At 37.1% G+C, this 14,951-nt stretch overlaps 1 protein-coding gene across 2 annotated transcripts in view; it reads left to right on the plus strand.

Annotated features, from left to right (window-relative positions):
- The window catches only part of LOC133622298 (sortilin-like), a 90,993-nt gene that overhangs the window by 43,568 nt on the left and 32,474 nt on the right, over positions 1-14,951 (plus strand). For both annotated transcript variants that reach the window (XM_061984873.2, XM_061984874.2), the window contains 3 exons: positions 7,551-7,613; positions 9,948-10,021; positions 10,133-10,235. In XM_061984873.2, the coding sequence (XP_061840857.1) occupies positions 7,551-7,613; positions 9,948-10,021; positions 10,133-10,235 (240 nt within the window). The remainder of the gene's footprint in view (positions 1-7,550; positions 7,614-9,947; positions 10,022-10,132; positions 10,236-14,951) is intronic.

Raw genomic sequence — 14,951 nt, forward strand, 5'->3', positions numbered from 1 at the left:
GTTTTGATACTTTTCTAAAAAAAAAAGGGGACCACAAAAAAATTGCTTTATTTGCTTTATTTTAACTAAAAATCTTACGAAACCTTAAACATATGTTTTGTATTGCAATCGAAGAACAATTTAGTCCTTAAATAAGATAGTGAACATACAAGACAACTTGTCTTTTAGTAGTAAGTAAGCAAACAAAGGCTCCTAATTTGTCTGCTGATGTATGTAGTAACATATTGTGTCATTTATCATTCTATTATTTTGACAAAATTATGAGGGACAAGCTGTAAACATTTATTATTAATCCACTTGTTCATTTACTGTTAATATCTGGTTATTTTCTGTTCCAACATGTTCTATCTACACTGCTGTTAAAATGTAATAATCACTTATTCTTCTGCTGTTTGATATTTTACATTAGTTTTGGATGATACCACAAATTTAGGTATCAATCCAATACCAAGTAGTTACAGGATCATACATTGGTCATATTCAAAGTCCTCATGTGTCCAGAGACATATTTCCTGACTTTATAAACATAATATGAATTTTTTAAAGAGGAAAAAAGATTTTTTGACGATAAATATAGATATAATTATAGTAGTATCGACTAGATACGCTATTGTACTTGGTATCATTAAAGTGGATGTCAGGTGTAGATCCACCCATGGCATTTGTTTACATTCAGGTGCGCTAGCTTTTGTTAGTGGTGACGCTATTGTATCCTCCTACGGTGTGTAGTGAAGCATGTTTAGCTATTCCTCGACCTGCAGGGATGATACCTGTAACAAACTTATTTTATTAGTCGCCATCGAGGCGAGGATTAGTGATTTAGAAGTAGCTAAAACACTGCCGACTGCGGATGGATGTTCGCTGCTAGCTAGCCATGTCTTAAAGCACCTCTTCCTGAGGGCGTTTCAGTGTTATAACTTCACCTTTATCTTTAGTTTTTAAGCCAAAATGTGTCCATTCTCCCTTTTCTGTCTACACACCGTGTCTACTTGTAAGTACTCCGTGACTGTGTGCTGCCAAACATGCTCCTCTGCTCGTAAAACCAGCAATGTCACAATGTGACGACGCGCCGTCATGCCTGGGAACCGGTACTTTTAAAATAGAGTACAGCACCGTTTTTGATTAATAAGTACCGCGATACTATACTAGTACCGGTATACCGTACAACCCTAGTTTGGTGTTTTAATTCCTGTCCAGCGCTCTTATTTCTGTTTTCTACTTCCTGTGTTTAGAATCACTTTCTGTCCTGGTGCTCTTATTTTGTCAGTATTTCCTGTTTGGTCTGTGTTTCGAAACACCTTTTACTTTCTGTCCCATGTCCTGCCAGCACACCTGATTTTCTTTAATTGGTAGGGCTGTGAATCTTTGGGCACCACACGATTCGATTTGATTCTTAGAAGTAACGATTCAATTCAGAATCGATTCTCTATTCAAAACAATTCTCAATTCAAAATCAATACTTTTTAATAACATTGGGTGCCACATTCCTCCATAAAAAAGATAAACAGCTGTGATAAATTTCTATATTATTTAAAAGAAAACTGTTTCTGTTTAAAAGAAAAAATCTACCCAAACATTTAATAAAGTCAAATACAAAAAAGGCAACAAGAGAAGTATCCAACACTTCTCTTTTCTAAAGTAAATCTGTGTGTGTGTGTGTGTGTGTGTGCGTGTGTGTGTGTGTGTGTGTGTGTGTGTGTGTGTGTGTGTGTGTGTGTGTGTGTGTGTGTGTGTGTGTTTACGTATGTATGTATGTATATATATATGTATATGTATATATATATATGTATATATATATGTATATTTATATATATATATATATGTATATATGTATGTATGTATGTATGTGTATATATATATATATATATATATATATATATATATATGTATGTATGTATGTATGTATGTGTGTGTATATATATATATATATATATATATATATATATAATCTCTCAGTGACATGCAGTCACTAGAGGCAGGTGAGGCGGGGCCTCATCTGCCATCATGGAAAGAAAAAAAATGTAAAAAGAAAAAAACGTTATTAAATTGTTATATGTATCCAGTGATTATACTATAAAGTTATTTTCCATTTAACTTCACCAGTATTAGATTCTTTTTATTTAAAATCGCTGAATTTTCACATTTGCCATTCAAATACTGAGAAGAGACGGTGCGGTGAACAGCAGCCAGTTGATTGCGGACTCGGCTAACTGCTGGCCTGCTGTGCAGTGAGACCGTATTGCTATATGAATTATATTATACATTTCCATAGTTTAGTTAGCTGAGGTATATAATGTACAGTGTATTTTGTCAACAACTGTATGTGTGTAAAGTATTTCTTGTGCTGAGCGATCATAAAACGGCTGCAAAAGACGCACTGGCTGAGGCTCGCCTCCTGCACCCCCGCCGTAGAATGCGCGGCAACCCCTGACGGGAGTGTTATATCAACTAAAGCCCACACTTAAACTTTACACGTGCAAAATTGAATCTATTTAAAAAAGTTATTTCATAAGAAGCCAAAAAGTGCAAAAACAATAATGTTCGTGTTGGAGGAGTTGTGAATGACTGCAGGGCCACAACATTAGGTACACCTGCAGACTGCAAGTGTAGCTAATTTACAATTCCTCCAACACGAACATTATTGTTTTTGCACTTTTTGGCTTCTTATTAAATAACTTTTGTAACCTATTTTCATGGGCTTTCCTCTTTGTGATGTTAAGTTCCTGTTATGCGCTGTTATACAGTATATGCCTTGAGCTCTTATTTTGAAGGCGCTAAGAGCAGAAAGTGATGACACGGAGTGGAGCGGAAGTTTTTGAAAGAAGGTAAATAAAGTGGTCCTCGTGTAAACTGGAGCCTCCGTGTTTGTTATTTTGTAGTTTCATACAGTATAGGCGACATTTATAAACCCCCGGTTACACTTTTTTAAATAGATTCAATCTTGCACGTGGAAAGTTTACATGAGGGCTTTAGTTGTGGACTTCATTTATAAGTAAAGGTAAGACCATGATAACGTTTTTTTTAATTAAATGTGCTTTTTTGTGTGCTACAGTTTGTATGTGTAAAGTTAACGTTAAGTTAAAGTACCAATGATTGTCACACACACACTAGGTGTAATGAAATTTGTCGTCTGCATTTGACCCATCCCCTTGTTCACCCCCTGGGAGGTGAGGGGAGCAGTGGGCAGCCGCGGTGCCGCGCCTGGGAATCATTTTTGGTGATTTAACCCCCAATTCCAACCCTTGATGCTGAGTGCCAAGCAGGGAAGAATGCTGGTATGAGCTTTTAAACATAACCCGTTAACTGCTGCCAATCAAATGGTGAATAAGATACTCTTTAGGGTTCATATGTTTGTAAATCTGACTGTGATGAAGTCAGTGCCTCACCAGCCATTAACCTCACCGCACGTCACTGATGTATATATACAGTATGTATGTATATATATATATATATATATATATATATATATATATATATATATACAAACCCCGTTTCCAAATGAGTTGGGAAATTGCGTTAGATGTAAATATAAGCGGAATACAATGATTTGCAAATCCTTTTCAACCCATATTCAGTTGAATATGCTACAAACACAACATATTTGATGTTCAAACTGATAAAAAAATGTTTTTTTGCAAATAATCATTAACTTTAGAATTTGATGCCAGCAACACATGACAAAGAAGTTGGGAAAGGTGGCAATAAATACTGATAAAGTTGAGGAATGCTCATCAAACACTTATTTGGAACATCCCACAGGTGAACAGGCAAATTGGGAACAGGTGGGTGCCATGATTGGGTATAAAAGTAGTCAAAAAAATGCGTGAGCAAATTGTTGAACAGTTTAAGAAAAACCTTTCTCAACCAGCTATTGCAAGGAATCTAGGGATTTCACCATCTACGGTCCGTAATATTATCAAAGGGTTCAGAGAATTCTGGAGAAATCACTGCATGTAAGCAGCTAAGCCTGTGACCTTCGATCCCTCAGGCTGTACTGCATCAACAAGCGACATCAGTGTGTAAAGGATATCACCACATGGGCTCAGGAACACTTCAGAAACTCACTGTCAGTAACTACAGTTGGTCGCTACATCTGTAAGTGCAAGTTAAAACTCTCCTATGCAAGGCGAAAACCGTTTATCAACATCACTCAGAAACACCGCCGGCTTTGCTGGGCCTGAGCTCATCTAAGATGGACTGATACAAAGTGGAAAAGTGTTCTGTGGTCTGACGAGTCCACATTTCAAATTGTTTTTGGAAACTGTGGACGTTGTGTCCTCCGGACCAAAGAGGAAAAGAACCATCCGGATTGTTGTAGGCGCAAAGTTGAAAAGCCAGCATCTGTGATGGTATGGGGGTGTATTAGTGCCCAAGACATGGGTAACTTACACATCTGTGAAGGCGCCATTAATGCTGAAAGGTACATACAGGTTTTGGAGCAACATAGGTTGCCATCCAAGCAACGTTATCATGGACGCCCCTGCTTATTTCAGCAAGACAATGCCAAGCCACGTGTTACATCAACGTGGCTTCATAGTAAAAGAGTGTGGGTACTAGACTCAGGGGCGCTGCTAGGGATTTTGGGCCCCATGAAAATAATCTTTACAGGGCCCCCAACACAGTGTCATTATTTTTTCTGTATTATAATTTCATCATCATTAGGGGCCTCTCTGGGCCCCCCTCCATCATGGGCCCCTAGAATCCGTCTCCTTTACCCCCCATTTTCGGCGCCCCTGACTAGACTGGCCTGCCTGTAGTCCAGACCTGTCTCCCATTGAAAATGTGTGGCGCATTATGAAGCCTAAAATATCACAACAGAGACCCCCGGACTGTTGAACAACTTAAGCTGTACATCAAGCAAGAATGGGAAAGAATTCCACCTGAGAAGCTTAAAAAATGTGTCTCCTCAGTTCCCAAACATTTACTGAGTGTTGTTAAAAGGAAAGGCCATGTAACACAGGGGTGAACATGCCCTTTCCCAACTACTTTGGCACGTGTTGCAGCCATGAAATTCTAAGTGAATTATTATTTACAAAAAGAAATAAAGTTTATGAGTTTGAACATCAAAAATGTTGTCTTTGTAGCATATTCAATTGAATATGGGTTGAAAATGATTTGCAAATCATTGTATTCCGTTTATATTTACATCTCACACAATTTCCCAACTCATGGAAACGGGGTTTATATATATATATATATATATATATATATATATATATATATATATATATAAGGGCTTCACGGTGGCTGAGGGGTTAGTGCATCTGCCTCACAATACGAAGGTCCTGCAGTCTTGGGTTCAATCCCGGGCTCGGGATCTTTCTGTGTGGAGTTTGCATGTCCTCCCCGTGACTGCGTGGGTTCCCTCCGGGTACTCCGGCTTCCTCCCACTTCCAAAGACATGCACCTGGGGATAAGTTGATTGGCAACACTAAATTGGCCCTAGTGTGTGGATGTGAGTGTGAATGTTGTCTGTCTATCTGTGTTGGCCCTGCGATGAGGTGGCGACTTGTCCAGGGTGTACCCCGCCTTCCGCCCGATTGTAGCTGAGATAGGCTCCAGCGCCCCCCGCGACCCCAAAGGGAATAAGCGGTAGAAAATGGATGGATGGATAGATATATATATATATATATATATATATATATATATATATATATATACCGCGACCCCAAAAGGGAATAAGCGATAGAAAATGGATGGATGGATGGAGATATATATATATATATATATATATATATATATATATATATATATATATATATATATATATAAAATGTATATATATATATATATATATATAATGTATATATATATATATATGTGTATATATATATATATATATATATATATATATAATGTATATATATATATGTGTATATATATATATATATATATATATATATATATATATATATATATATATATATATATATATATCCATCCATCCATTTTCTATCGCTTATTCCCTTTTGGGGTCGCGGTGTGTATATATATATATATATATATATATATGTATGTATGTATGTATGTATGTATGTATGTATGTATGTATGTATGTATGTATGTATGTATGTATGTATGTATGTATGTATGTATGTGTATATATATATATATATATAAGATAGATAATCTACATCAACAATATGACTTGCCTGAGTGGCTGGACAGGACAGGTTTAAAAAAAAAACGATTCTTAATTGAGTTAAAAAAATCTACTTCCCCCCCCCCCCCCCCCAAAAAAAAAAATCCAAATTTTTTGTAAAAAAAAATATATTATTTTTTTTGGTTAAAAAAATATATTTTTAATCAACTAAGAATCGTTACAAATAAGAATCGCGATTCATTCAAAAATTTAAAAAAATTGACACCCCTATTAATTAATTAGTTATATTTAATTCCACCTGGGTCTCTTCAGGGCTGGATCATTGTACTTGTTATCTGCTTCCTGTGCGCCTCGATACTCTACTTTTATTTACAGTACATACCGTCTGCTATCTCTGCGTCCTCCGGGGTCACGCTGCAAGCAACGCCCACCAAACCGTGACCATGACCCCAGTAAAGCCAACAGTAAGAGGCACCTAATTAGTATAAAATAAAATAAAATTCTGAAAATAAATATAAGAAATAAACATTATTTGATAGAATTTTACAAAATAAAACACATGGAAATGACACAAGAATGTAACATTTAATAACATTTTCAAAACTTTTAAGAATCTTTGTCATCTTTCTAGAAAATATATTGGTGAAAACATAAAAAAAATACAATATTGTGCAAGAGTTTGTTTTGTTTTACAAGGTGGAACTAATACATGACATAGGCTCATAACATGCAACTCAAGATAATTCAACTTTTTTATATATATATAATTTTGATGATTATGGCTTCCAGTTTATAACAACCTTAAATTTAAAATCTCAGAAAACGTTGGGTTTTCAAAAACTAAGCGATGGTCATCAAAATGTTAAAAAATAAAGGCTTGACTTATCTCAGTTTTTTAATATCACATATTTCACATTTGAAGTTAAATTGCTGACATGAATGAACTTTTACACAATATTCTTATTTTTTTTAATTCCACTTGTATATTAGAATGACATGCAAAACATGTTTCCTGTCTACAATTGAAAATTCACCTGCTGAAAATCAGGAGCACTGTGGCAAATCGTTGCAAGCCTTTGACCACAAACTTAGGCACTGCTCGGTGACATTCGTCTATCCTGGTCTTAGCGTACTTTTCAAGAAGAGTGGTACTGCATTTGTGAACTGGAGCGAGTACTCAAACCAGTCAGAATCTGTCTCTCGTCATGTTCATCTAAGAGAAGGTATTCATTTCAATTTGACAGGTAATGGCGCTGACATGATAGGCGATGTTAGTTGGTGTCTTGTACTTACGCCAGATGACTGCAGCTGGGGTGATACAGAAGAATGGATACACTGGGAGCCGGGTCAAAACGAACCAGTTCTCGATTCCCATCCCTACCCATAATGCACTTGCTCTAATCAAAATTATTCTGATGTGTTTCTTACTTTGTGTTCTCCCCTGCAGTTCAACTTTAAAGTAAGGACCATGGGCTCCCTGTCACTTGCCTGGGTGGGAGATGAATCCGGGGTGAGTTTGCTCGTAGGCCATATGTGGTCAGGTATTTCAACTGGTAGGCATACTGTACATTTTTTAAAGTGGAAACACAATCCATTCTGGGATGCTTCTCCATCACTCCCAGGTTCACTCTGACCCACAGGTATAGTACTATAAGACACCCTTCGAGGCTGTGATTAATGGCTATATCAATTAATTGATTGATACTTGAACCCTGCGGATTATACAAAGGTGCGACCAATCTATGGATTGTTCTTTGCTATCGGCCAAAATGTTTGGTACACTTCTGTTAAAATGAAATGAATGTAATGAAGTTTTGGGTGATACAGTACTACAAATGTGGGTAAGGATCCAAAAGGGTAGTATTGGTAATACCAATACTGATACTTGAAATGGTCAAGCTCGTTAAATTAGAACATTTTGATCAATATTATAATCGGACAAAAACACAGGATGTAGGTTAACAACATCAATTAAATGTTGAAATAATTTCCTAATACAGTATGTGCTCTGATTGAAATGCTTTGGTTTTTGATTTAAAGGGGAACTGCACTTTTTTTCAGAATTTTGCTGATCGTTCACAATCATTATGAAAGACACAGACACAGATGGATTTTTTAAAATGCATTCTTAATATTAAATAAACGTTATACCGCCCATAAAATCTGATAAATAACCATTCAAAAAGTGCCAACAATACTCCATTTACGTTTCATGACTTAAATATTGACCAAGTATTAGCGATAGTGTTATTATAAGTGCTAACGCAGGCAAACTATTTAGAGCAGGATCGTAATCACTTCCTTGTCTCCCTATGTTTACATCATAGACTGATCAGCTGCTTTCTCACTTCCTTGCTCCCTGTAAGTTTACTGTAAATCACAAATCATGCCTCTCACCTGGAAAGTAGACGACTGAGAATATAATCCAACAAGTTGGGACACTTTGACAGCCATATAGGGACCTGGAACTAGCGAGAACGACACGAAACCCCAATGTAAATGGGAATATATGAACATCTTAGCAGTCGGCATCCTAATGACAGTAGACATTGTACAGTAAGTGATGTTTTATTATGTTTGTTGGCTCTCATAAAGTCTGCAGTGAATAATATTTAGTGACGAAGAAAAAAAAGTGATCGTTGTGATTTTTTTTAATTAATGGGCTGTCTATGCTTAAAATGATCAAAATACGTAAATATCGAATGTTATTATAAATGTTACTGCATTACATATGTACTTACATCATGTATATAAAACCTTAATGGAGTGTATGGATGTTTTTTAGGTGCACTACAGGCAGATTAGAGCGACGACCATAGCCTCCATTGTAAGTGGACTTTTGATCAAATGCCCTGTAATGAGGTGGCGACTTGTCCAGGGTATACCCCGCCTTCCGCCCGATTGTAGCTGAGATAGGCTCCAGCGACCCCGAAGGGATTAAGCGGTAGAAAATGGATGGATGGATGGATGAGATAGGCTCCAGCACCCCCCGTGACCCCAAAAGGGACAAGCGGTAGAAAATGTATGGATGGAAATGTACTTTTTAGAATACATTAAAAAAATATCGTCATGTCTCCCATAATGATTGTGAACGATAGGCAAAATTCCAAAAAAAGTGCAGTTCCCCTTTAAGTCCTCCGGTGTCCAAGGACTTACCTCTTGAGTTTGTAAACAAAAACGATGAAGATTCTGTGATATCAATATCGATGTAATCACTGTAGTATTGACCATACAATACTTGGTATCGTTATTAGGGCTGTGAATCTTTGGGCACCACACGATTCAATTCGATTCTAGGGGGTAACAATTTGATTCAGAATAGATTCTCAATTCAAAATCACTACTTTTTAATAGCATCGGGTGCCAGTTCTATGATTAACTACATTCCTCCATTAAATAGATCACTTTAAAAGAAAACTGGTTTTGTTGAATAAAATTCCAGCCAAACATTAAATAAAGTCAAATAAAAGTAAGGCAACAAGAGAAGTATCCCACACTTCTGTTTTCTAAAGTAAATATGTACAGCAGATATAGATAATCTACATCAACAATATGATATGTCTGAGTGTCTAGACAGGACAAATACAAATAAAAAAAAATAGATTTTTGATTTTTTTTAATCGAATGAGAATCGTTACAAATAAGAATGGTGATTAATTTGAAAATCTATTTTTTTTGACACCCCTACTGAGCTGCTAGGACAGACTGTTTTAGTAGTGACCCTCCCAATACAGCTCACAAGTTATATTTACAGTTTTATTATCATCATATGTTTCCTCTTGGCCAAAGATGAAGCAAAAGACTGATTGTGTATATAGATGATACCATTCTGCTCCTCCACCAGGTGCTGCTGGTCTTGACCACGTTCCAAGTGCCTTTGTTCATGATGCGCTTCGGACAGTCAAACCTCTACAGGAGGTAAACCGTGCACACGTGTTGACGCCGCAATACACAGAACGGTCACACGGTTTTCTTTGCAGCAACAATATGTCAGGGTCTAAATTCAACCTTATGTTATGTGTGTGTCAGTGAAGACTTTGGGAAGACATTCACTGATGTGACCTACCTGATCAACCACACCTTCATCCAGACCGAGTTTGGCATCGCCGTCAGCCCGGACCACTCTGGCAAGGTGAGTCTCATAAAAAAGTGTGTTTTTCTGTGTTTATATTGTGTGGAATATGCAATCTAAGAATGTACAGTGCGAGACAAAGAAAATGATGTAACAAGATCAAAATCTCATGATACGATATCATGGTATTGTTGGGATGTTACTGACGTCACGTCTCGCCTATTAAATACGCATGGTGGTCAAGCTAGCTCTGTTCTCAATGGGTACTAGGTGCCATTGAGCCTTATGCTTGCGTTGTTTTCGGCTGTACGAACCTTTCAAATCGCAAAAAGGATAAAAGTTTCTTCAGAGTTCCTCAAGAGGTAATCAAAAAGGACGGGAGAGTGCAAGATTTTACAAAACGACAACCAGAAGAGCAGCTCACACTCCAGTCTAAGGGAGCAGAATCAAAGAATGCACACGTTTGCAGTGATCACTTTGTTTAAGGTTTGTTTGATATACTTTTAACGTTTATTATTTCCCATTTAAGTATTATCTTGATAGTGTTTGTATTTCTTAAACACATGTTTACAACAAATGTTTCGAAAAGCACCAACTTGGCGAGTCTAAATAAAATTTATCAAATGTAAGCTAAAACCTAAAAGAGTTAAGTTTTCACCAAAGACAACAATCATAAATGAATCTTTCAGCATATACACAATGTTGACAGCTATAGTTATATTTTGATAAACAATCATAAATTAATCTTTCAGCACATACACAATGTTGACATCTATAGTTATATTTTGATAAACAATCATGAATTAACATTTCAGCACATACACGATGTTGACATCTATAGTCATGTTTTGATAAACAATCATAAATTAATCTTTCAGCACGTACACAATGTTGACATCTATAGTTATATTTTGATAAACAATCATAAATGAATCTAACAGCACATACACAATGTTGACATTTATAGTTATATTTTGATAAACTGATAAATGAATCTTTCAGCAATGTTGACATATATAGTTATATTTTGAAAAGCAATCATAAATTAATCTTTCAGCACGTACACAATGTTGACATCTATCATACTTGCCAACCTTGAGACCTCCGATTTTGGGAGGTGGGGGTAGGGGGGGTGGACTTGGGGGGGCGTGGTCGGGGGTGGGGCGGGGCGTGGTTGGGGGCGTGGCGTGGTATATTTACAGCTAGAATTCACCAAGTCAAGTATTTCATATATATATATATATCAGTGTTTCCCACAGGACAGGCATCTATTTGTGGTGGTGTGGTCGGGGGGTGGCGGCGGCAGCGGCGATGACAAAGAAGAACGCGGAGTTGGAATATAATTACATTTTATGTACATATTTATATACAGATTTGAACAATTAGTGATTCACTGAAATATATTTATTAATTGTGGTTCTTACAAAAAATATATCTTATAAGATATAAAAGCTAAAATGTCTCTTAAAGCTCTGCCCCTTTAATTAATGAATACTAAATAATGTAACTTTAGCCTACTACTACAACCATATTATTTACCAGCAACATGAAGTGAAACAGAGGCAGAGGTGTCCTGCCACAGTCAGTCAACCTCCTCCTCCTGCTGCTGCTGAACAGGTCGCACCTGTGGTCCGGACTGTAGGCCTACCTCCTCTCCAAGTCGAGCCCTTTTCGGCCGTTGAAAATATTTTTCTATACTCATCTGTGTGAAGGAGTGAACATCCAACATTAGAATTTATTACTAACGAGCAGAACCGCTCTATGTACAGTGCCGTCTAACCTTAAGCGGCAGCAGCTCAACACATGCAGGATTCAACGTTAAGGTTTTTTTCTACTTGCCCGACTTCTCAAATCTACTTGCCCCAATATTTTTACTTGTCCTGCCTAGGTTTTTTTCTGGCTGTGTAGTGCTCATGGCTTATATCTTACTAAAATTCTTCCCGTTGACTATTTACAACACTACACAGTATTTATTATTATTATTATTATTATCATTATTATTATTATTATCTATAATTACATTTAAATGGCATTGCATACATGTAAAATTAAATGCTATTTCATATTATTTGACAAGTAGCAGTTACACCCATCTGAACAGGTCAGCCACCTGTTTAAAGCCAGATCACAGTTGAAATCTTGAAATGAAGGGCCTTTAATGGCCAAAACATTAACCTGGACAACATTTTAACAGCTGGTTGGCTCAGATTTTATTATTTTCATTGCATTCACATGCTGCAGTGGACAGTGGACAATTTAGCTTCAGTCCATGTGTGTTTATTGACAACAGGGTTATAACCTGGACACGTTAGCTCATCGGTATGAAAACACGTGACTGTTACTACGTGCATGAAGCAGCGTCAGGCTGCTCACCGTCAGTGAAACGCTCGGTGAAATCGCGGATTAACGTTAAATATATGACGAGCCGCGAGCGATGCAGCTATAACCTATCTACCTATATTACCCTCGTATTTTGATCGATCCCGTCCGTCCGTCCGTCCCTCTTCTTCTTCTTCTTCTTCTTCTTCTTCTGGCCCACCAGGTGAATTAAGTGCTATTGGCGGAATTACAATGCATAGTAGGCTACCGCCACCTACTGCACCGGAGTTGTAACTACAAGCAACATTCACAGACAGTCCCATTGCTTTTATGAGCGGTCGAGCGAGTCAAAAGCCGAAAAATCCATTTGTGGCGGACGTAATTCTTTGTGTGGGAAAACACTGTATATATATATATATATATATATATATATATATATATATATATATATATATATATATATATATATATATATATATAAGAAATACTTGACTTTCAGTGAATTCTAGCTATATATATGTATTTTATTATATATATATATATATATATATATATATATATATAAGAAATACTTGACTTTCAGTGAATTCTAGCTATATATATGTATTTTATTATATATATATATATATATATATATTTATAAATAAAATAAATACTTGAATTTCAGTGTTATTTACACATATACACACACATAACACTCATCTACTTATTGTTGTACTTGAAAGACTTGATCAAATAAACAGTAATGAAAACACAGTTGTTCTACTAACTGTACTGTGCTTGCTGCTTACTAAAAAAAAAAAAAAAAAACACTTACCTTTCACTATTTGAGTAGCCTTTGTTCTGCCATTTACGTACTGGCGAGCGATCTCTGAATCCGGGAACATATCCTTCACGGATTTGTTGTAGACATCCGCAAATGAGAACGGGATGTTGCTTCCAGCTATCAGCATAGCCATCTTTGTCTCGGCATATGTTACACCATCGGGTCTCCATTTAGCGAGGTGGCCCATAATACTGGGCTGGGACCGGTGCTGCGTTGCCGCCGCTTTGTGCTTCGCTGACCGTTCATGACTGAGTATATCCGTTCGGCCACCGTGTTCAATGGAGAAGTCTGTTCTACAAAATTTACAGGCAGCATACCCCTTCCCTTCGAACAGTCCTGGATAAACTGAAATTATTGTTTCTATTCGTTTTGGAACTTACAAACGTATTTCTTCATCTTACTCGTCGTCGGCGTCACCATGGCTGTATCTTCCTCGTTCTTCTGCTTCGTCTCCTTGTTGTGTGCGCAGTTGTGCACTCTCTAAAAGCCGTAGATGTTATAACGTGATTGGGCAGGCACGCTGTTTATATTGTGGGAAAGCGGACGTGAAAACAGGCTGTCCTCACTCAGGTCCGCAACAATACCGCAGGTCCGGCTGAAAATCGGGAGATTTTCGGGAGGATATTTGTCCCGGGAGGTTTTCGGGAGAGGCGCTGAATTTCGGGAGTCTCCCGGAAAATCCGAGAAGGTTGGCAAGTATGACATCTATAGTTATATTTTGATAAAAAGGGGAAAACACGCTATTCGTAAATGGCGTGCGCAGCAACAACAACAACAACAAACATGGCTGTCGACACAAAGTTAAATCATGAAATGCAACCTTACCCGAGCAAAAATGACGCATTTTTATCCGGGAGAGTCTTGATACTAATGTCCTTGACCCAGCCACACACAAAGAAGTTGTAGACCTCCATCTTTTTCCAAGTTTCCATAAAATTATGTCTGGAGCACAATAGTTCCATATGTCCGGGAACACGACCAACGTATAATCCTTGATATCCCTCCACAAATCTTCTTTTGACAAAGTATAGGGTTCCTTGCATAGTTAGATTTTTTTGCTCGTATCTGCTTTTTGAAGGAATATTTAAGCCTCTTTTGCACTTAGATAGTTGGTGCGCTACTTGCTGTACAACAGCCATCTTGGCTTGGTTGACCACCACTGTTTTTCACTTTTGGGAAGAAGTCATGTGTCGCAATACAAGCAATTAAGATATCGATAACATTGTGGAATTGCCAACCCAAAAAAAGATTTGTTAAAAATGTCATAGTGTGTAAAATGAAGTGGCAGGAATGTTTAGGATAAACACTCTTACTGTAATTGAAGACAGACATAATACTCAAACGTTCTAATCATATTTATTACAACAAAGATGTATTTTTAGTGCAAATAATTGTGCAGAAACATCCACTGTTTCAAGCAAATATCTGACAATTTTACTTTTAATAATGTAAATACCTTAAAAATGTATGTTTAGCTTCGCTGGCTTCAAATATATTTTCCAGGTGATAGTTTATCAAGTCGCTTCTCATATTTCTCCCGATGTGCAGTGTCCACGCTCTAACCGGACGCGGTGCACATACGGTGCACCCGCTTTTTGTCGCCTTGGAAAAGCTCGAGCTGAAGATGGTAC

This window comes from Nerophis lumbriciformis, linkage group LG23 (assembly GCF_033978685.3).
Source record: "Nerophis lumbriciformis linkage group LG23, RoL_Nlum_v2.1, whole genome shotgun sequence".
Classification (NCBI taxonomy): domain Eukaryota; kingdom Metazoa; phylum Chordata; class Actinopteri; order Syngnathiformes; family Syngnathidae; genus Nerophis; species Nerophis lumbriciformis.